This window comes from Lolium rigidum, chromosome 3, assembly GCF_022539505.1.
Source record: "Lolium rigidum isolate FL_2022 chromosome 3, APGP_CSIRO_Lrig_0.1, whole genome shotgun sequence".
Lineage (NCBI taxonomy): Eukaryota > Viridiplantae > Streptophyta > Magnoliopsida > Poales > Poaceae > Lolium > Lolium rigidum.
The window spans coordinates 20215135-20235692 of record NC_061510.1 but is presented as its reverse complement, the minus strand read 5'-3'; the positions used below and the strand labels follow the sequence as shown (position 1 = coordinate 20235692).

At 46.9% G+C, this 20558-nt stretch overlaps 3 protein-coding genes across 3 annotated transcripts; all 3 read right to left on the bottom strand.

The window, feature by feature from the left end:
* Positions 1–2622: 2622 nt before the first annotated feature.
* Positions 2623–7460, bottom strand: LOC124701257. Its single transcript, XM_047233304.1, has 7 exons — positions 7009–7460; positions 6585–6899; positions 4890–5167; positions 4367–4738; positions 3781–4254; positions 3609–3687; positions 2623–3499 (listed from the first exon to the last, which is right to left on the bottom strand). The coding sequence occupies exons 2-7, from the start codon at positions 6739–6741 to the stop codon at positions 2826–2828; spliced, it is 2034 nt and encodes a 677-aa protein (XP_047089260.1). The 5' UTR covers positions 6742–6899; positions 7009–7460; the 3' UTR covers positions 2623–2825.
* Positions 7461–7474: 14 nt separating this feature from the next.
* LOC124701255 lies at positions 7475–12014 on the bottom strand. The gene is made up of 5 exons (XM_047233302.1): positions 10339–12014; positions 10153–10250; positions 9933–10002; positions 7740–7868; positions 7475–7559 (listed from the first exon to the last, which is right to left on the bottom strand). Exons 2-5 carry the CDS (start codon positions 10219–10221, stop codon positions 7504–7506), a joined length of 324 nt encoding a protein of 107 aa, XP_047089258.1. The 5' UTR covers positions 10222–10250; positions 10339–12014; the 3' UTR covers positions 7475–7503.
* Positions 12015–16922: 4908 nt separating this feature from the next.
* On the bottom strand, positions 16923–17445 carry LOC124701256 (histone H4). Its single transcript, XM_047233303.1, has one exon. It carries the CDS (start codon positions 17407–17409, stop codon positions 17098–17100), a length of 312 nt encoding a protein of 103 aa, XP_047089259.1. The 5' UTR covers positions 17410–17445; the 3' UTR covers positions 16923–17097.
* Positions 17446–20558: the final 3113 nt, after the last annotated feature.

Sequence of the window (20558 nt, the reverse complement as noted above, 5' to 3'; positions counted from 1 at the left end):
TCAACATGTGCTCCTCGTCTTGGGCGGTGGCTGCCATCTCTTCTTCAAAAGCTCGGCGAACATCTGCTCCTCCTCCTCGTCCGAGTCCATCTCCGTCCAGGCAAATGGGCGAACACCTGTCGGGTGTGGTCGATGGGAGGCGCGGCGCGAGGAGGGACGGCGGAATATAGGCAGACGGGAGGAGGGATGGCGTAATATAGGCTGACGGGAGTTGGGACAGCGGAGTGCAGACAACCAGCTGGCGGATTGGCGAGGGGTGGTGCCAACGACGAGAGAGCTACGAGAGGGGAGGGGGGATTTGCGTCGAGAAAATGGTGGGGTTCGCGTGTTCTCTCACCGACAGAGCGGGCCCGTCCCCGGTTTTCTCTCGTCCTGAGTCCTCGAGCGCACCCCGGGTGGGCAGGGATGGCCTGGGCTCTCCGGATGGATTAAGGACCTATTCCGGGGGGGAGAAACGAGTAACCGGGGGCGCGGCTGGGCCAAATAACACCATCCAGATAAAAAAAAGGTTGTTGGGGAGACGGCTAGAGGTGCTCCCATCGGTGTTTTCGGAAGTACATCTCCCACCTAGATCATCGTCAAACTCTGGAACACCTCCAGAGCTGCGATGTGCTTCTGCATCTTCAGTCCTGCCAAAAGTGAGCTAATTACATTTGTCCCGCATGTGCAAATCAGTCCCACAACTTGCAAATGTTGATTGTCGTGTCAACGAGTTGACATGCGGACTGAAACAGGTACACGGTGGCAAGTGGCACACTCCTCTATTTGGCTTGTTTGCAAAATGCCCCTGCGTCTAGACTGAATTTACTGTTTAGACCCTTCTTTTATTTTAAAAGAAAAAAACTTAAAACGATTCCTTATAATCCCCAATCCATAACCCTAGCTGCCATACAGCAGTGACAACACGCGGCGAGGGTGGAGATTGACAACGAGGGTGGTTGGCTATGGCGAGCGGCGAGGTCGTAGATTGATGACAAATTTTATGGAGAGCATTCCATTTTGGAAAAAAATGTTCTCTCGCTTTGTCAACTGTCATTTAAGTATAACCAGAGGATCTAAAATGAGCCAAATAGCGGTCATACATATACTTGCTCCGCATATGCAAACCAGTCCAACAACTTGCAAATGGCAATCACTTTGCCCAACAAGTTGACACACGGACTGAAAACATGCACACACTGGATGTGGATGTGGATACAACGACACAATTTCAACTGGAATGCCCAGCGGTTTGTTTGCAGAAAGCTCCTGCGTCCAAATTGAATTGACTGTTTAGATCCTTCTTTTATATTAAAAATAAAAATCCGAAATCTTTTCCTCATAATCCCCAATCCTTAACCCTGGCATCCAATGTGTAAGTCTTTGTGTGGCGATTGCAGGCATTATTCAAAAAATCGGCCGAGATACCGATTTATCGGCCGATTTATCGTGAATCGGGTGGTAACCGATAAGATTTCGGCATCTCGGCTAATTTATCGCCACACCGATATTTCGGCCGATTTTCAGTTCGATGGCCGATATTTTGGCCGATTTTCAGTGAAATTTTGCTGAAATTCGGGTTGGCAGTCGATATTTTCGTTCTATAGTCTTGTAGAACTATGCATTAGCTCAAAATTTCCATTTTCATTGATTCAAATGCAAGGAATCAAGGTAATACTTCTGTTCAATGCTTCAATATTATCTATACATAGCATATTATAGAGAATTTAGTGCCGAAAATTAGAATTTACAAAAAATTAAGCCGATAAATGGCCGACCGATAAAATCGATTAATCGTCCGATTAGCGATTAATCTCTATTTTGAGGCTGACCGATAAGTTAGCGATTCACGATTTCTTGAACATTGATTGCAGGAGTGTCGAGGGACAGTCAAGTGCATGACAAGTTTTCTTGGACTGGTACTAAGTCAGGGCTGTACTAGTTTTCTTGGACTCGTGCTAAGTCAGGGCTGTACTCGGCCAGTGATACGCACAGACTACTGATGCCGATCTGGAGATCTTTCGCGCCACTGAAATGCGAAGTCTTTAGCTGGTTGGCTGCGAGGAAGAGGTTGTGGACGTCGGATAGAAGGTTTCGACACGGTCTTCAGGATCAAACAAGTGCTTGCTTTACCAGCCTGCAAGAGGAGGATACAGACATACAGTCGAACATGTCATCGTCCAATGTGGGTATGCACGTCAGGTTTGGCACGCCTGCCTTCAGGCTGCAGGGCTGCAAATACATCATCTTGCTGAAAGTTATGGAAGCAACGCAACGCGAGTGTTCGATAACACTAGAGAGCAGTTTTCACTTTTGCAGCTAGCCTAGCGTATCAGAGCGGAATTTGGACTTTGGGAGGCTGCAATCTTCGGAGGGAAACAAAACCAGGAGCGAGAGTAGGATTAGAGTTCTAGGAGTGTTGGGGTTTAGGTGGGTGTGTTGTTTAGCCAATCCCATTGCTAGCAATTAGCTCTTTGGTTGTCTTGTAAATGAGTTTCTACCTTCTATAAAAACAAGGCACTTCTTTGGCGTGATTTAAAAAAAAAAGTAATTAGCTCATTTTGGATCCCATGATGACAATTGACAAAGTGGGAGGACATTTTCCCACGAAGGGATACCCTGAATAAAATTTGTATGTATATATTCATTTATATCTGCACTTATACAACTCATATGTAACAATAGTTTTTGATACAGGTTAATACACCGACGTACAAATAATGACGACAACCTCCAATTATACACCAGCAGTTAATAGACGCACGCGCCGCTACCAAGGTTATAGCAGAACAAACAAACAAATATTGTTACAGTCATGATCAGAGATAGTCGAATCGAAAGACCTTTCAGTGATTGCACAGCCCTGGAGCGCGGATGGCCAATGCAGAGGTTAGAAATGCCCATTTCCCACTCAAAAACATGGAGGAAATGCCCTTGCTCCCTTTGGGCAGCCCAAACTGCCACGCACTGTTGCACCCATCGCAGCCCCATCCCGGCTTCACTTTCTTCGCCTTCTTCCCAACCGGCTCTTCTTCCTCAGTAACTTCCTTCGGTGCCAAGAGGAGCGACACGATTTGCAGCAGCTCGCTCACTGTCGTCTCCGAACTCTGGTACTGTGATGACGATCTCCTCGTCAGGAGTTTGCCCCTGATGAGTGCCTTCACCTTCCCAAAGATGGAAACCCTACTACTACCACTAACTTTGGACGTGACGGGGAGATAACGGAACTTCTCGATCGCCTTGCCGACCTCACTCGCCACAGGGTTCAGGTGGAAGCTGACCATCTTGGGTGGCTCGACGCGGTGGAAGAATGTCTTCGACGCGCCGACCCGTGAAACGAACAGCCCGCGCTGGACGTCAACCTTCTCGTATAGATCAAAGGATGCGTCGGGGTTGACGTCGTCATCATTGTCGAAACCCATAGCAGTAGCGAAGTCGTCAGGTTGAGATTGCGAGAAGATAGGGGCCATGTCGATGACGCCTGCGTCAGTGGTATCGGTCAGGTGATGACCGGCTTCTCCTGCAATCTAGCACTCAGTTAGTGCATGCTTGAAGGCTCTGAGTAAGAGCTAAAATTAAGCTAACTGATTACCCCATTGGAGTGCATGTTACAGCTAAAATTTAAGTACCTGAATTGTCTGCGGTATCTTTTATAGGATAATGTGTGATGCCTTCTGTTGGATTGCTTTCATCTCCTTCTACAACGATCTGATTGACAGAAATGGATTATTGTGATTAGCAACCATTATATCTCACAGTATATATACACTAATCAGATTATCGTGGAAGCAAATTAATTACCTCCCCAAGGTCATTGTTCACCAGCTTGACACCTCTGAGGTTCTCCACCTGCTTCTTCTCTTCCTTGAACTCCTCCATTTCACTGATCTCAACCAGCCTACCTGGTTCGTCACGGCTCATCGACGCCCCAATACCGCACAGCTGGTAGAAATTGTCAGCCTCTTCCTTTGCCTTCGACGCTCCGAGATCAACAAGAGAGGACAGCTCGTTCATGTAATGGCTGCCAGCACCAGCACTGCTCGTGCCGGCACCTAACCACATATCAGGATAGCTGCTGCTGCAGGAGCCATTGATCAGCTCCTGCGACGCCGAAGCCACGGACAGGAACTCCTGAAGGATGTCAACCTCGTTGGGGTTGCTCCGGAGTATGCCGGTCTTGGTATCGAGGCTGACATCATGCGGGAAATCCTCCACCTCCAATGGCGGCAGAGCCAGCCTGTGCTGCAGCCTTGCACACTCCAGTGCTACATCCACCTGCATTAACATGTATACACATTAGGCATTCAAAAAATTACTGCATTTGATCTGAATATATTACTACTGGAAGTCTGAGTCGGTGGCGTTATTTCTGTATATGTATATGTACCTTGGATGGAATGCATGAGAAGTTAGAGGTAGCCGGGTTCATGAAGTAAGGATTGGTGGCGTTGAAGGCGTCTTCGCTCAGGAACTGCATCCACCTGCCATCCTCGTGAGGCGCCCCCATCATCTGCATCCCGAACCCACCGCCGTGCATGGATCCTGTTGCCATCGGCGCTTCTGTCGGGAACGAGAAGCTGCTGCTCTCGAAGTCGTCTCCACCTCTTCCATCACACGACACGTCCAGCGTCGGGGAGCGCTCGACGCTGCTCGCCGCCCACTGAGGCTGCTCGGTGTCGTACTGCACCACGCCATAATGCTCTATGATTTTTGGCCCGGGCGCAGTCTTCTTGAAAATCCGACACAGTGCGTACGCGTCCTGTATACAGATATGCAAACACGTTTGTGTCAAAGGCCCAACTACGCCACGTTTAGGGTTCCAGAAGCAGTGATGTCCAGAAGAGATTAAAAGGCTAAGTAACATGCGAAACCTCACATGATTAGGTCAGGATTTTCCCACATTGTAGTACCTGTAAGCCATTGTCGATCTCACATTCCCTCTCATCGAGGCGGTACTCGTGCATCACCCAGTCAGTGCGAGAGCCATGAGGGGCTCGACCACGGTAGTACACAAGGGTCTTCTTCATACCAACAGCACGCTTCTGCGAATTTACTTTACGATCCTTCCCGGTTGCCTTCCAGTACCCAGCTTTGGTTGCGCGGTTTGTCCTTGATCCGTTCGGGTACTTGCGGTCCCGAGGGCTGAAGAAGTACCATTCCAGGTCTTTGCTCGGAAGGAAGGATTTTTCTGAATATTCAGTTACTGGAGAAGTCAGGTATACAGTACACATATATACAAGACAAACCATCTCTTATGAGTAGGTGCGCCTTAACCATGATTAGTGCTAATTGTAGAACCCAATTGTGTCTATTGACCGTTATACAGCTAGCCTACCATCGTTCAAATGAAATATAATAACACTTTATATGCATTATCTTGTCTTGGAAACTGTGCAACTTTTGTTCATCTGCTTGACTTATGAAACTTTTGTTCAGCTTCTTGATTTGACTTGACTCAGTGACTTGTGTCCATCTTTCAAAACCTTGTTCTAATTTCTTGATTGGTATTGTCACTCACCAAATAAGAAGAAGAAAAATAACCCATTTTGTTTAACCTTTCGTTTTTTTCACAGCTCCAGTTTCATACAATGCAGCAAAGTGAAATTTAGCAAACGATCAAGCCTGAAAGCAAATTGCAAGTGGATAAAGAGAATATATCTTTTCTTCAAATCTATGTGTGATTGTGACATGATCCAAAATATATAAGCTTTCGCTTTGCTGTCACTGAGATGAAGGATTTCTTTCCCTTTCAAGTAGCTCAATGCAGAGACATATCTACATGATGACCTTTACACTTGGCAGAATTTTGACATTTCTTTTGGAAGATTAACTTCTTTCAACAAAAAGGATCAGGATCTATCAATATCACAGCTTTCGGTGTGCACAAAATGTTTAAAAGTAGAAGCAAATTTCACGGTGTAGTTTTCACACACACAAAGCGCTAGCATGGGAAAAATTCAAAGTAGGATAAATTGGCGAAATATAGATGTTTCAGTCAACTAAAAAATGAAATGGTACCAAAATAGATCACTGAACTTTTTTTTGTGAAAATAAATTGGGAAAATGAATATACAAATGCATGCATACATTAAATTAAATGTGTTGCAATTTTACAAGACTAGTCGTTATTTGAATATAACAGGACGATGAAGTGCTCATGAAGAAGGGAACATGTGATTATTCTTTCCTAAGAATAGGCGTTGGCATTTCTTGGGAGGGATGGTAGTACAAGAATTGAATAAGATTGCTTGGTGTCTTCACAGCAGGGTATCCAAAACAAATATCAGAACCACGCATGTACTTTCCTTGGTGAACAATTAAGGTTTATGAATTGCAAAACCCCATAATTAATTCACAGTAGACCTATAACAGTGTAATTCAAAGTTCAAGCAGCTATTTATCTAAAATAGAATTTAATTAACTAATTACTACTAGTCTTGTATCTCCTTATTCAGAGCTATCCCCAATTCAAACCTATATAGGAAGCCAAGAATGTGAACTGATTGCTGATACTTACATGGACGTAGGGTTGGATTCAAATATCTATCAGGAGCTAGCTAGGGAATCACACAAACATAGAAACTAATAACAATCTAGAGATGTACCTGGTAGATCCCACGGCTCACACTTGTAAAGATCAACCTCTGGGATGATTTCAAGCTCTATCTGCCTCCCGTTGATCTTCCTCTTAAGGTAGTAGATTATGAGCTCCTCATCGGTGGGGTGGAACCTGAAACCCGGCGGCAGACTCACGGGTGCCATATCTGCTTTCTTCTTCCTCTCAGAACTCTCACGGCAAACGATTGGTTGGAGCTAGGCAGGCAGGCAAGGCTATCCAAAGCTAAAATGCGGACAGCCACACCAGCCTTGCTTCAATAGCTAGCTATGTGAATGAATGATCAGCTACAAATGTACAAAACCTGCAAGATGCAATTGCACATACATTAGTCACAGGAGCTAACCAAGATTGTGATCATATAGCAAAGGTAAGAGAAGCAGTGAAGATGCATCAGGAAGAGGAGGGCGTACCTTGGTGCCAATGGCTAATGGCCAAGGAGAGAGGAAGAAGAGAGAGGGAGGGAAAGGGGCAGGGGAGGGAGTCTGGCTTTATAGCAAAGTCTGGGTGACTACAATATGTGCATGTAATGCTTGGATTCTTCTCGTCTTACACAAGAAGCTATGCAGCCATCTCTCTTCTCTGTCTCTGTCTCTCTCTTCTTTGCTTTTGCTTTCCATTGTGTCTTGTGTCAGTTACTTTAGAGATAGAAATATCCCAATCTTCTGCTCTTGTCTTTGGCTGGCCAAGGCCTGAAGGCCAACCTCTCCAAAGCTATAGCTACGGCCTAGCTAGCCATGGGGTGTGCGTACTGTAGCCTGTAGGTGCATGCAGGGATGGCGAGATGCCATTGGCTGCTTTGTGGGCCACCAGGGACGTGCCTAGTCAGCTCCCGTTGGAAAGAGTGAGGGCCCCAAGGTTGGTACTCGATTCCCGCGCTTTTCCCCGCCCCGCTTCCCTTTGACGGTTTACGTCACGTTCATACACGCGGCCCCATGTAGATTTTGCCGGAGGGACCTGTACCCTGCATGCATATGCCTCGGTGTGAGTGCCAGCATGATTAATTAGAGGCTAATGCATGTACTGCTAGATCACAGTTATGCTTTTTTGCCAGCACTGATTAACTGTCTCTCAACTCAGTGGCACTGGCAATGCTGAAGGCATGCATGCACGGTCTGTAACATTGGTACTTGATTAAGTTTACCTGCTCTGTTCTTCTGGTTGTTCCATCGATCGAGACTGGATTGGCAAGTTATGCTCACACTGGTCTTTGTGTCGTCTGTGATGGCTGCACGCATGCACGCCGGCAGGTAGATTTGCCACCTCGGCGACACTGTCAGTAGAAGAGAGAACTCAGGATTGCTCCATATATGAAGTGTTCTGAATAGATGTAGTAACTGAATATAAGAAGCTAGTATAATTGGTAAAAATAGCTGGCTTGCTAGTTCACTAGTGGAAATCTACTTTCAGGAAACTACCAGTTCAAGCAGCCAGTTCACCCTGAGATCAGCAGATAAATTTCATCTGTTACCAGATAACAGAAATATGCTAAGATGCAATAGCCACGCAAAATATATATTAATCCACCACAGCTTGTTGCAACTCGCACGCGTACCTGCGACGGTTAGACAAGCTAATGATTGTTTAGATGGAACATGCTAATGTTAATGTGCAGATAATGTTGCTGCTAATAAAGATTGTGCCGGAAACCCAGGAACCCCAAAAAGATCGTGCTCACACTGTCCACACTGGAAGGGCTGAAAAGGCTTCTGTTGGAGCTAGCCGGGTGACAAGGAAAACAGTCATCCGAGGACCCACTAAATGCCCAGAAAGATTTCGTCCATTCACATCTGACTGATCATGAGTTTTTGGGGGTAAAAACGATACTTCCACCACCGTCCATTTACCCAAGTCGGCAGGAACCGCTTTGTTCGAGGAAGAAAAATGGTCCATAAAGGAAACAGGGTCAAAATCCGGAGCATAAATCAGCTGAATAAGATGGGTCTCCGTCAATTTAACGACAACTCAACTGGCTGGCTGGTTTATGGTCGAATTATACTCCAGTCCAGTCTCGGCGGCGTGCGACGAGCTAATGATGGCGACCATCTCTCTCTCATTCAGGCAGCAGCTAACAAAATTACAAAAAGAAGTTAACTAAAGGCAGTGACATGATCCGGCAACTGTACTGTGATGGCACAGGCTTTCGACACGTTCCCCCAGCTATTTGCTACTGCTACCACGCCTACATGGCAAGTGCAGGAGCTGGGTCCCGGGCGCTTTCCAACTTGCGGCTGCTCAATGGTGTGATGCATAGCTTGTGGGCCACTTTTCCTTTTTATCAATCCATCCATCCCCGCCCCAGGGCCAGCTTTAGGTTCCTTTCTCCTTTTCGAGTTTATGCTTCTCCCCACCCCACACAGCGGGTATCTCCAAAACCCAAAACCATCTTAACCTATTCTACATACATAGCACCATCCTACCTCTATAGCTTATCATGTACACATACCACATGTATGTATAATAATGTGCTAAGTTAATTAGTTACTGGGGTTACCTCGTGAACATTACCATCACAATGTCCGTCTTAAGAATTTTTTTACTGTTGTCTATGGGCAGTGGAACTAGATAATGTTCTGGTGTGACATGCAGGGAACAGTTAAGCAAACTAGTACTAAAACTGAAAATTTTGCTATGGCGTAGAATTTCAACTGTGATTGTAGTTTGTGGCACTGATCGATGCAAAAGTTGGATGAAGGACTAGAGTACCAATGTAGCATAGTGACGTCATGCATGGGTCGACGGTAAAACTAGTCGGTAGATCCGACAACCTAGAGTAAACAGGAAGGGCACACATGACGCGGTTCATTTTAAAATTTAGAAGTGTGTTGATTTATCTAGTACTAGTCCTTAATCTAATCAAATGATAAAGTATGATCGGCCAGCTTGATTAGCAAAAGAGGCACAAATCTCCACAACTTCACATGGCTTTAAGGAATATGAGCAGAAGAAAGGGAGAATTTAACCCACCTGGACCCAGCAAATCAGGTCATGTATCTTCCTAATGATGCCAGAGACAAAACACGCGTACTGATCAAACTAATGATTAAGGTCTTAATCGTCATGTTGTTCTATGATATTGAACCAAAACTGTTCGCCTCATTTCGTGGCTTTTCAAGAATAATCTTCCTTCGCTTTTATATCTTCAAATAGAACCATAATGTGATAAATTAACCTGAGACCTCCTACAAAAATTTGCTTCCATTTTACTGGAGGCCTTTAGAGTTCAGGGAGACAGCTATGTGACAGTACTAGTCTGGATAAAATATAAATGAACAGCAATAAATTAACTGCGATCGGAATAATTCTTACAACTTTGAAGGTGGTATTGGGATCAGACCTTGAGTGCCCACATTGCCATCCGTGGAGATATGGGTGGCCTCTGCAAGCCGCAAGCAAAGTACTGCAACCTGGGTACAGAAATAACTGCAATTAAGATATGCTGAGACATATTCCATCCAAAAGCATTTCACACAAAGTTATTTAATCGCAAAGGTTGCAGAGCTGAATGCAGTGTCGGTTCTGGTAATAGGAGAAGAGGAATCAGAAGAAAAGAGAACCCAACAGTGTAGCCGAAAGGGTAGGCCACCCCCTAGCCTCACAACTTTTGAAGGGCAAAAGTAGGCCATTGTGCAAGTATCTTGGCTTCCTCAAGAATCTGCTAGTACCCAAACAAGGAAAGATATCTGAATACCTTGCACCAGATGATGAAGCAATACGATACGAATAATGTAACAGGAAAATACTTTATCTGTTTCCAATGTAGACAGTTGGTGCTGTTCAACTTATAAGACAAAAGAAATTATGTTTATCATGTAGCAGTCTGGAACTCCAAATTCCGTTCCGACTGATGTCATTTTCTTGACTATGATGATTAACACCCACAGGACTATAAGTACCTGTAAAGTAAAGCAGTCTAGGGCTTTAGGAAACTTGCAAACATTTTGCTTGTATTGGGTTCAGTCACTATCTGAAGCTTTTACATAGTTCACTACTCTCTCGTCAGCGCTAGTGATCGCCATGACAAGTCCAGATATTGAATATTTTTAAGCATGAAAATGCTATTCCAAGAAATAATAGTTAGAGAACTTAATTGGTCAAAGAACACTAAGGGTAAGAATCAAAGCTCAAAGGCCAAAGCTCACTTGTTACACTAAATATAATTAGCTAAGTGATAAATTTGTCAGATTCATTATATAAGCTACATTGCAGACACTTTTGCTTATAGGTAAACATAGTGTTTTTCAAGAAATGTTTCAAGCAAAAAAAGGATTGATGAATCTGGTCATGAAATCCAATTACTTGGGCATTGACATCTGAGTCCCGGCAAAGCACTGAATTGAACACCTGATGGACGATCTGTTCGTGTGCTGCTGAGAAAAGAACTCGGACTCAGACCACTACCTTGGTTCTGTACCGTTGTGGGCCGGTATATATAACCCATGTTACCATGCTAGTACCATGAACAACTTCAAATAGTTGTAATTAAAACCACAGAACATTAGCTGTAAGTTAAACTTAGAATTAGCATCTAGATGTGCTTACTTCTTACTGGGAAACACGCAGTTTCATCATTGCAACTCATTGCAACTATCCTATGCTCTTGATTTTAAACCCAAATCCTAAGATACATGCATCTCAACTCTGAGGCAGTAACTGCAACAATGAAAATATACAGAAACTAAAGTTTATAGTATAAAAAATAGCAAACTATTTTTTTCAAGAACATAGAACACAATGAATCTGCCCCAAGCAAATATAAGTACTAGAGCATCTGCAAGGAGAGAAAACAAATGTGCTCCTTTGATATTCTAATATAGTGTCTTGTTCAACACAGATCTGACAAGAATAGCTTGGATGAGCAAATAACTTCGCAAAAGATGCAGTCCTATCCCCTACATAACTTGAAACATAAAAAACCAAAGCATAAACGTGGGGAAAACATGACAAAATGCAGACTTCAGCACGAAAAAGCAATTATGCAACTGAGGTCAACATCAAAAGGAAAGTTGAGCTATTCTCTTTAATCATTGCATACTTCAAATAGATTTCTAAGATACAATGAGGAAGCTGCACATGTTTAACATGTTTGCTTATCTCATGATGAAAAATAAGAAAGCAATAAAGCTTGTTAGCTTATTTTTTGAGAATTAACTCTTTGTTGGCTTCAGAAATTCTGCGACATGTAATTTAATTAGTGATTAGTTGTAGGTATTTTGTACAGTTGAAGGTGAAACGAAGAAAATGCTGCAAGACTGCTGTCTTTGATTTTACCATTGATGGAAAAATCATCGTTTACAAAAAAATGCGCAAAAATGCTTAAGTATATTTGCAGGTAACCATCTCTAATCAGAAAACCTCAACTGTTGATGTGGTCAGTTCCTCTTGAAAGAAGCAACGTCATGATACTAGCATCGCAGTATCCAGCTCCATGCAAAAAAAACATGATAGAGATAAAAAGGAGCAGTCGTTTTCAGTTCTGCTGCAAAACAAAATGGCACGATACAAGGGTCAAAAGACGCTGCATGAACTCATAGTGAAGATAAAGATGAAGGCATAAGCATAAGGGCTTTTGACTGTATTTTTAGATCCTCTGCTCCCCTATTACATGACCTGCTGAATTAAGCTCATAGATAGTTGACAGTCTTAGTCCTGTGCAAAAGGTTCACACTGAAACAGTATGTTACTTTTCATTTACTGTGGGAACATATTTACGCATTTCGCATTGCTTACCCCAAAATTACTCACGCTAAACAACTGTTAAGAATAATACATAATATTAATAAAATAAGATTAAGAACCACTGAGCTCTGAGATAAAAGAATTAGAATTTAGAAATTTCGTGTTACATGTCATTAGAAGAGCTTTTGCGCGTCCTTTCTTACAGTGGTTTCCTAGTCCCAGAAGCGTAAATGGAACTCCAAGGCCTGAAAAAATTATGTATATGTTTAACTGGAGATTCTGATGAAAACCAAAAGGAAAGTAAGCAAACCCAATAACATGTAGTTATACCTTATATGCCACTACTACTTCTATGCTTATAGGATTATTCCAAAATGTATCTTATTGATGCCTCGGAATACAACTCAGTTAAAAGGTTTAATGTTTAACTACATCAGCAGCTCGAGTTTCTTGAACAAAAGTTTAAAGTTAAAGGTCATTGTAATTGCAACTTGCTTGTACAATGAGACTCCGCATAAAGTTCATAACTACCATGTTGACATGCAGCTGCCTAGAATTTTACATCATAAACCTGGGGCAACATGAACAAGTTATCACACTTGGAACAACTGACAGATTTCTCCCAAAGTGACAAAGTTATGTGCGGAGGTTCTGTCTCTCGAAAGGCATATTATGTACCAAAGTAAATGCCTCATTAACTCACTAACATGTGAAATATAATCATCCTGCAACAAAAGTGCCAGAGATACGCCAAGGTGCCATGTGCAATTCTGGGTTTATGAATTTGTGGGAAACAAATATCCCAGCTGAGTGCCACTGTTATTGTAATGGGAGATTTTCCCCAACTGTGGTTCGTAATAAAGCTTATGCTTTCATGTAAAAAAAAGAATCGAGATATGCTAAGGAGATCATGTTGAATATGCAGTATGCATCAGATAAAACTATTATACACGGTTGAGATATATCTCTTTCAAACACGCCTGAATTATGTTCAACGAAGAGTTATGACTGTTGAGTATGGAAAGTACAGCAGAGATGGAATAGCAGTGAAACAAGGATAAGTTGCTTAGTTTTTTTCTTCTGCAACAGACAGAAAGACTAGAAATCGCTGACAACATAGGCATGCAGGCTTTGTGTTGTACGCCACAGTTCCAATCAGAAAAGCCCAACTTCCTCGTAAGCACAATGTACTAGTTCGAGCCCATCAAAAAATAGATAATATATAACATGATGAATGCCTTAGCAGTTTGTACTAAAAGGTATATGTTTATTCTGCTTTTGTTTCTAGGTTCAACTGCACCTGAGAAGACTCACCTGTGTGAACAGTGCCAGCACGGGAATAGATCAGTAGCTGCACTACGCCAGCAGGCTGGAAGTAATTAGAACTATTTTTGCTTGTGTTCCCAGACCAATAGTAAGAAAAGTTATATAACTACAACCATTTGTTGGATCTGTCTAACTACAGTCCAGATGTTATTTATTACACGGTCGCGTACTTGTGTAAAGGAACAGTAAACCAGTTCACGGTCTATGCTTGGTTCAAACTACTACCATTTTCGGAATTCCAGAACACAGATCAACACACACCTTCATTCAGTGAAAGCGTTTCTGCATAATAACCAAATGGAAAGGCCATTCGTTATTCTCTAATACTACCAATATACCATGCTACCACACCAATACCGAATCCCAGCAATTTCAGACCCCAATTGAGCACTGAATGCTCCCACGTCGTACCAAATGGAGCAGACACGAATTCCTGGTGAGCGGGGGCATACCTGCATCAGTACGCCTCCAAGGACTGAAGACGGAGAAGCAGCGGAGGCCCGAAGGCAGGGTGGCCGCACCTCCGCTGAACTCGAAATCTTCGACGCAGCGCGACCTCGCCGTGAAGGTAGCACGGCGGCGGGGGGCGGTTCTGATCGCCGGACGGCGCGCGCGATCGCGGCGGGTTTCTCGGCTGGTGGTGGTCCGTCACGGCCGCGACGGGAGACCTTGGGGCCACGACACTTGGCATGTGGGCTTCGGCCCAAGTGCTAAATCGAAGCGCCGAGGCCCATGTCCTGAAAATTAAGGCGCGGCGGAATCCGAAGCACAGCGCGGCGGAATCCGAAGCACAGCGCGGCAATCTGAATTTTGAGACTTGGCAGTGATGAAGCTTTGCACGCCTAGTATCGGCCAAAATTGCTTCAACTTTTCTTTTGAGGAGAAAATTGCTTCAACTTTGGAGAAAAGAGATCAAGACCATTCTTCAGTTTTGGAGTACTCCCTCTTTATGGGATGATAATAAGACATCTCCATCTCAAAGGGATTTGGGGTGCGTCAGACCTTCAACCGCTCTCAGCCACACGTCCCAAAGCGTTTTTCCATCCGGCGATGCCTAATATGGTGTCCGGCACCCCGAGACCATCCCCGATACATAGGGGACGCTGCAGGGGCACCGGACGTAACGAAAAGCGACGTGGCGAGTGGCGGACCTGCCGTGTCAACCACATAAAGAAAATTCCATTTATCCCGCCACTTCATCCCTTCACATCGCTTTTTTCATTTGTCGCTCCCGCCTCTTCTTTCATTCGTCCCCTCTCGCTCTTTTCTCTCATTTCTCCCTCCCGCCATTTTCTCTCCCACCTAGACCGCTGCCGCCACGCGTAGACATGTCGCCGAATAACCCCAAGAACCCGGTCGACTAGGCGGTAGCCAAGCTACCGGGCAAGGCGCCAGCGAAGAAGGGGGAGAAGGCGCCCTTCTCGAAGCCGCAGAAGGCGCAGGTGATGAAGAAGAGGCCGGAGTTGAGATCCAGGAAGCACCGTCGACATCGCCAAATCCCTTCTTCTAGTGTTGTTCAATTTGATGTTATATTGATCGCGTCGCCTATGGCGGCTACTTTGATCGTGATGACTGTAGCGGGAACAATTACTGTTGAATGTCCATGATTTTTCGATTTTTTTCTTTTTTCGTAGCAAATTCTGTTTGGGGGACATCTTAGGGGACGCGCCCCAAAAGCAACACCACTAGGCGGCGGCTCCCAAACGATTGATCTGGCGCATTCGTCGAACGCGATTTGGGGGACGCAATTGTTGATGCTCTAAGCCCTCCTCGAGATTAGAGCCTAACTTTGACCATAAAATTAACTAACAAAGAGGTTCGGGGTACTTCCTCCGTCCCAGTTCGCAAGGCAAAGTTTTCAAATATCTTGGCCCAAGGTGAATTCTTATTGGCTCTAAATTTCCACGTAAAAACATTAACATCGATGCTGCAATTAATTGGGAAATTTTAAAAAAATTATTTTCTACCCTTTAATTGGTGGGATACGAAAGGAGGAGTCTTTTGCATGCAATAATGAATCAGTTTTACTCCCATATTAAATGCAAATATGCCTAGAAGGTGAGACATTTTGGGACAAATATTTTTTGGAACTTTGCCTTGCGAACTGGGACGGAGGGAGTAGTAATATTTGATAGTACCAAGGTATATAATATTGCAGTTTTTTGAAAAATCCAAACACCTCGAGAGTATTTAAAACCATGATATTTTCAGAAATCACAATATTCTTAATAGTACTTTGAATTCCCCTGCCAAACACGCCCTACATTTATCTGTAAAATGAATAAGAAAGAGCATAAGTGCTAAATTATGTCAATAATAATACTTCTAATCATTTTCTTTGAACTTCTAATAAGACCTAAATTAGGCTCACGACGAGTTACGACTATTAGCATCAGAGCATGGAACATGTATAGCTCAGAAGAGGTGAAAATAACAGTGAAGGGACATTTTTTTAGTTTCTTCTTGTTAAACAGACCGCTAGACTAGAAGGCACTGTCACCGTACAGATACAGAGCTTTGTGTTTCTACGCCACAGCACACTTACAAGCAGAACGGGCCAATTTTCTTACAAACACAGTGTACTAGTTCGAGCCTATCATAAAATAACACTAGAAAGGTATATATCCAATGTCTTCGTATCAAGGATCAACTGCAACTGAAAAGATTCAAAGGTGCAGAGTGGTAGCATGGCAAGAGATCAGTAACTGCACAGCATGCTGGAAGTGATTTGAACTGTTCTTGTGGGTGTGTTGTTGCCAGACGAATAAGAAATGATATAACTACTAGAACCATGCCTAAATGTGCCTAACTAAAGTCCAGCTACTGACGAAGAAGATGGTCGTGTAGAAAATTAGCAAGCCAGTTCGTGGTCTATGCTTGCTTCGATATACCCTTTTCAGAGATGCAGCGCCCAATTTCAGAGAGGAGCGACAATGCAACTAAAACCATTTTCCGTTGAATCTGTCTACTAATTGACGTTGAGATTTTACTTTGGTACTGACGGAGCAGATGATTCTGTAGAGGCAGATATCTATGCTTTGCTTCAAACTACAGTGGAGTAGTATTATTCCGCAGCATTTTCAGAGGTGCGGAACAAACTACCTGCATACATGATCACATATCTGAACTTCTGACATCGGCTGAGCAGCACCTATTCGAAATTTCAGACGGAACATTCAGGAGTTGCTCTTATTAGCTGCCAACGAAATTTCCCACGCACTGGATATTGCAGATTTTTGAAAGAAAATAAAGCGAGATTAAGTGGTGCTTGTCCACAACAGAGTAGGAGATCAGGGTACCGGAGATAAATTGACACCAGACAGATTTTAACAACGCTGGTGCCATGAGAAGTGGCACCAAATCCATTAATCATAACCGACACGCAACACAACTTGACTTCACAGTACATAACCCACAGATCTAAGAACTGCTAGAAGCATCGTCAACGCTACCAACACCAGCACTCTGAAAGACACAGGGGCCCGACGGAGATCAGATCAGCCCCCGAAGCCGTAGAGGGTGCGGCCCTGGCGCTTGAGCGCGTAGACGACGTCCATGGCGGTGACGGTCTTGCGGCGCGCGTGCTCGGTGTAAGTGACGGCGTCGCGGATGACGTTCTCGAGGAAGATCTTGAGCACGCCGCGGGTCTCCTCGTAGATGAGGCCCGAGATACGCTTGACGCCGCCGCGGCGCGCCAGGCGGCGGATGGCCGGCTTGGTGATGCCCTGGATGTTGTCGCGGAGCACCTTCCGGTGGCGCTTGGCGCCGCCCTTGCCGAGCCCCTTGCCTCCCTTGCCGCGGCCCGACATGGCTGGAGCTTGCTGGTGGTGGTGGAGGATTTGGGAATTGGGGATTGGGATTGGAGATTGGTGTGGGGAGAGGTGCTGGTGGTGGGGGGTATTTATAGCGGATGGGGTGGGGATTTGGGCGCGGGGGTGAGAAATGGTGATCTGTGGGAGACGGGATGTGGAGCGTCCGATCGGGATGGACGGTGGGGATTGGGTGCGGGTGGGAGGAGCGGGGCAGGGCGATCCGTGGGACTGGCAACGGGGCGATTTGATTGGTTTGCTAGCTGGAAGGTGGGTTGATCCGTCGGAATGGCAAAGGAAGGATGTGATTGGTCCATTGGAGGGAGGGTCGGATCGGTGACATGGCAGATGTGTTTATCTCACGAGTTCCTCCCTTCCTCAAGTACCACTCGCCCTCTTCCTAAGAGCATCCCCACTCGTTGGCGCTCCCCACGCCTAAATCCAGCGAAATTTTCGTCCGGATTGGAGGAAGATTTGGCGTGGGGAGTAGTAGTTTCCCAGCCGCGTGCCCAGGCGAAGTCGACGATGCGAATTTAAAAAACGGAAACTTGACAAACTACGGCTAAAAACGGGTGAATATAGACTAAATTTAATGATATTTATTACATTACGGGAGGAGTTCATACATAGAGGCCGAGTCGACTATATTTCGAATTCGGCTAGAGGAATTCAAACGCTAATTTTAAAACACGGCGCTCTACATGCCGAAATGGCGGTAGAACACCGTGTAGTCGCCGCCGTCGTCGTCGGAGCCGTCGTCGTTGGCCTTCGGCTGCGCGGCACTGGCTGCTCGCCGCCCGGCCGGCGTCTCCCCACCCCGGGGATGGCTTGTACCCGGTCGTCGTCGGAGGACTCGAGGTCGACGACGGGGACGACGACGCCGGATGGAGGTGTCGCGAGACGGCGGTACCGCGCGACATCGTCGTTGGCGGTTGGAGCGGCGCGGGCGGTGAGTTGGCGTGCGGCGGCCGAGTCCAGCGGCCGCCGCTGCTGCTCCGCCTCCTCGCGCTCCCGGTCGCGCCCGGCCCGGTCCGGTGCGGCGTCGTCCGCGCGCTTCTCCTCCTCCATGTCGTGCGGCGACACGGCGATCGCCTCCGCCATCGCGGCGTCCTCCGCGCGCTTCGCCTCCTCCTCGGCGAGCCGGCTTGCGGCGGCCTCTTTCTTCGTCTTCTTCCGGCCGCTCTGCGGCGCGGAAGGCTGTTCTCGGATGACGAGGGCGCCGGCTGCTGCGCCCTCTCGGTCGCCGGCGGAGACGCCGGCTCCTTCTTGACGCGCACCGGCGTCGAAGGCGACGTCGCCTCCTCCCTCTTCACCGGCGCCAAGGATGACCTTGACGCTGATCCGGAAGACGACGAGCTGGCAGCCATGCGCCGTGGCCGCCGGACGCTTCCCGACGGCGGCTCGCCGATGCCCTCGATGCCGATAGAGGGGGCATCGTGAGCACCGGGAAGTTGCCGCCCTCGATGTGCGCGATGACGTTCGCCAACGTCCTTCCGGCGCGCTCCACCACCGTCGGCGGCCCGCGGCGTTGTTGCGCGCAGGCGGAGGCGGCGGGCCGTCGTAGGCCGCCGGCTCCCGCTCCCACCGGCCGGAGGAAGTAGGAGTTCCACCGCGTGTAGTTCTCGGGGTGGTGGCGCGGGTCGGCGCGCTCCTCGTCGGTCATCGTCATCCTCGCCTCCTCGATGGCGACGTCGAGGGCATGGCCCCGCGGCGGCGGCGGGATTGGAACGCCGCCAGCACTTAGCCGCCGGCCGCCTCCGGGAGGCCTCGTGTCCGGCGGGCGGGGGTACCCCGCCCGGTGGAGGAGGTGCCCCTCCCACGCGTGGAGCGACCGGCGGGGGAAGCCGTTGTTGGCTGCGCCGTCGTCGTCGTAGAACGCCATCTTGAGAGTAGAGGGAGAGTGGAGGGAGAGTGGAGCACGGGGTACGCTTCGCGGCGAGTGGACCGGCGTATATAGGCGTGGCTGGCGCGGGGATTAAATGCCGCGTGGATTGCGACGCGTCCGCGGCGAGCTGACCGGCGGCAGCCTTTAGTGCGCGCGGAAGACGATGCGTGCGCGGAAGACGACGACATTAACTCGCCGCGTGGCCGGCGAGTGCGGACCGGCGGCAGGCCTTTACGCGCGCGGAAGACGATGCGATGAGGACGACGATCGGTTTCTCTCGCCGACAAGTTGGGGCCACCGGACGCGCGGGAAGTTTCCTCGCCGTTTCGCGCGCTTTCGTTTCGTCCGGAGTCCCGAGAGCTCCCGGGGGCCGGGGATGTCGTGGGATCGCCGGATGAATTTAGGCTCAAATCCGGACGAAAACGAGGAACCGGGGGCGCGACTGGGCCGAATTACGCCGTCCGGATGGAAAAAACGCTCGCCGGGGGCCTGTTCGGGGGGACGAGTGGAGATGCTCTAAGGCTGCTCATAGTGGGGAGTAACATAAGGTGGTGTCATGCATAAGTTACTAGTCCATGTTACTATCTTCATAGTGCAAAGTAACATAGAGATGGTATCATGCTGAGCCTCATTTATTAGTTTGTAGACTCATTTTATCTTGGGGTGTGTGATGTTATGGTAACATAGCTAGTTACCACCTCCCTCTCTTTCTTCATTTATTACTATGCCATGTCACCAAAACACCTTGAAATGTGTGATGTTACTACCTAAGTTACTCCCACTATGAGCAGTCTAAAGCATCCGACGCAGCTGATTTAAGTCTTAGGCTCCGTTTGTTTATGCTTATGCTTCTGCTTTTGCTGCTTTTGGGGTCTAAAAAGCAGCAGCTCAAACAAACAACAAAAAATTGGAAAGTGCTTGTGAGAAGCGCTGCCAACAAATACACAGCGCGGGCCGAAGCAGGTCGAGACCTGCTTCCCGAGCGTCTCCCTGCTTCCCGAGCGACACAGTTCGAAAATACCCCTACCGCTTCGACAATATTACGGAAAAGTTGCCATTCCTTATATGTGGCCGGGTCCTTGCAATTTTTCCCTGCCCGAGCCCCGACCAGACCTGGCGTTCTTTTCTCTTCTCCCCCTCCCATTCCCTGGACAGAACAAAAGAGGAGATAGGGTTAGGGTTCCCGCCGCCGCCTCCTTCCCCGGCCGCCGCCTCCTTCCCCGGCCGCCTCCGTCCCGTCGTCCTGAAGGTCGAGCTGGCGTCC

Bases quoted from the DNA above. Each gene is read 5' to 3' on its own strand.
- LOC124701255 (XM_047233302.1), bottom strand. From the start codon at position 10,221: ATGGCCTACTTTTGCCCTTCAAAAGTTGTGAGGCTAGGGGGTGGCCTA. The intron at 7,869-9,932 runs GTCTGATCCCAA...TTCTACTGACAG, and splicing joins TGGCAATGTGGGCACTCAAG to TGTCGCCGAGGTGGCAAATC. The intron at 7,560-7,739 runs GTAAACTTAATC...ATATGCATGCAG, and splicing joins CAACCAGAAGAACAGAGCAG to GGTACAGGTCCCTCCGGCAA.
- LOC124701257 (XM_047233304.1), bottom strand. From the start codon at position 6,741: ATGGCACCCGTGAGTCTGCCGCCGGGTTTCAGGTTCCACCCCACCGAT. The intron at 5,168-6,584 runs GTACATCTCTAG...CTGAATATTCAG, and splicing joins TGAGCCGTGGGATCTACCAG to AAAAATCCTTCCTTCCGAGC. The intron at 3,500-3,608 runs GTACTTAAATTT...GCTAGATTGCAG, and splicing joins AGATACCGCAGACAATTCAG to GAGAAGCCGGTCATCACCTG.
- LOC124701256 (XM_047233303.1), bottom strand. From the start codon at position 17,409: ATGTCGGGCCGCGGCAAGGGAGGCAAGGGGCTCGGCAAGGGCGGCGCC.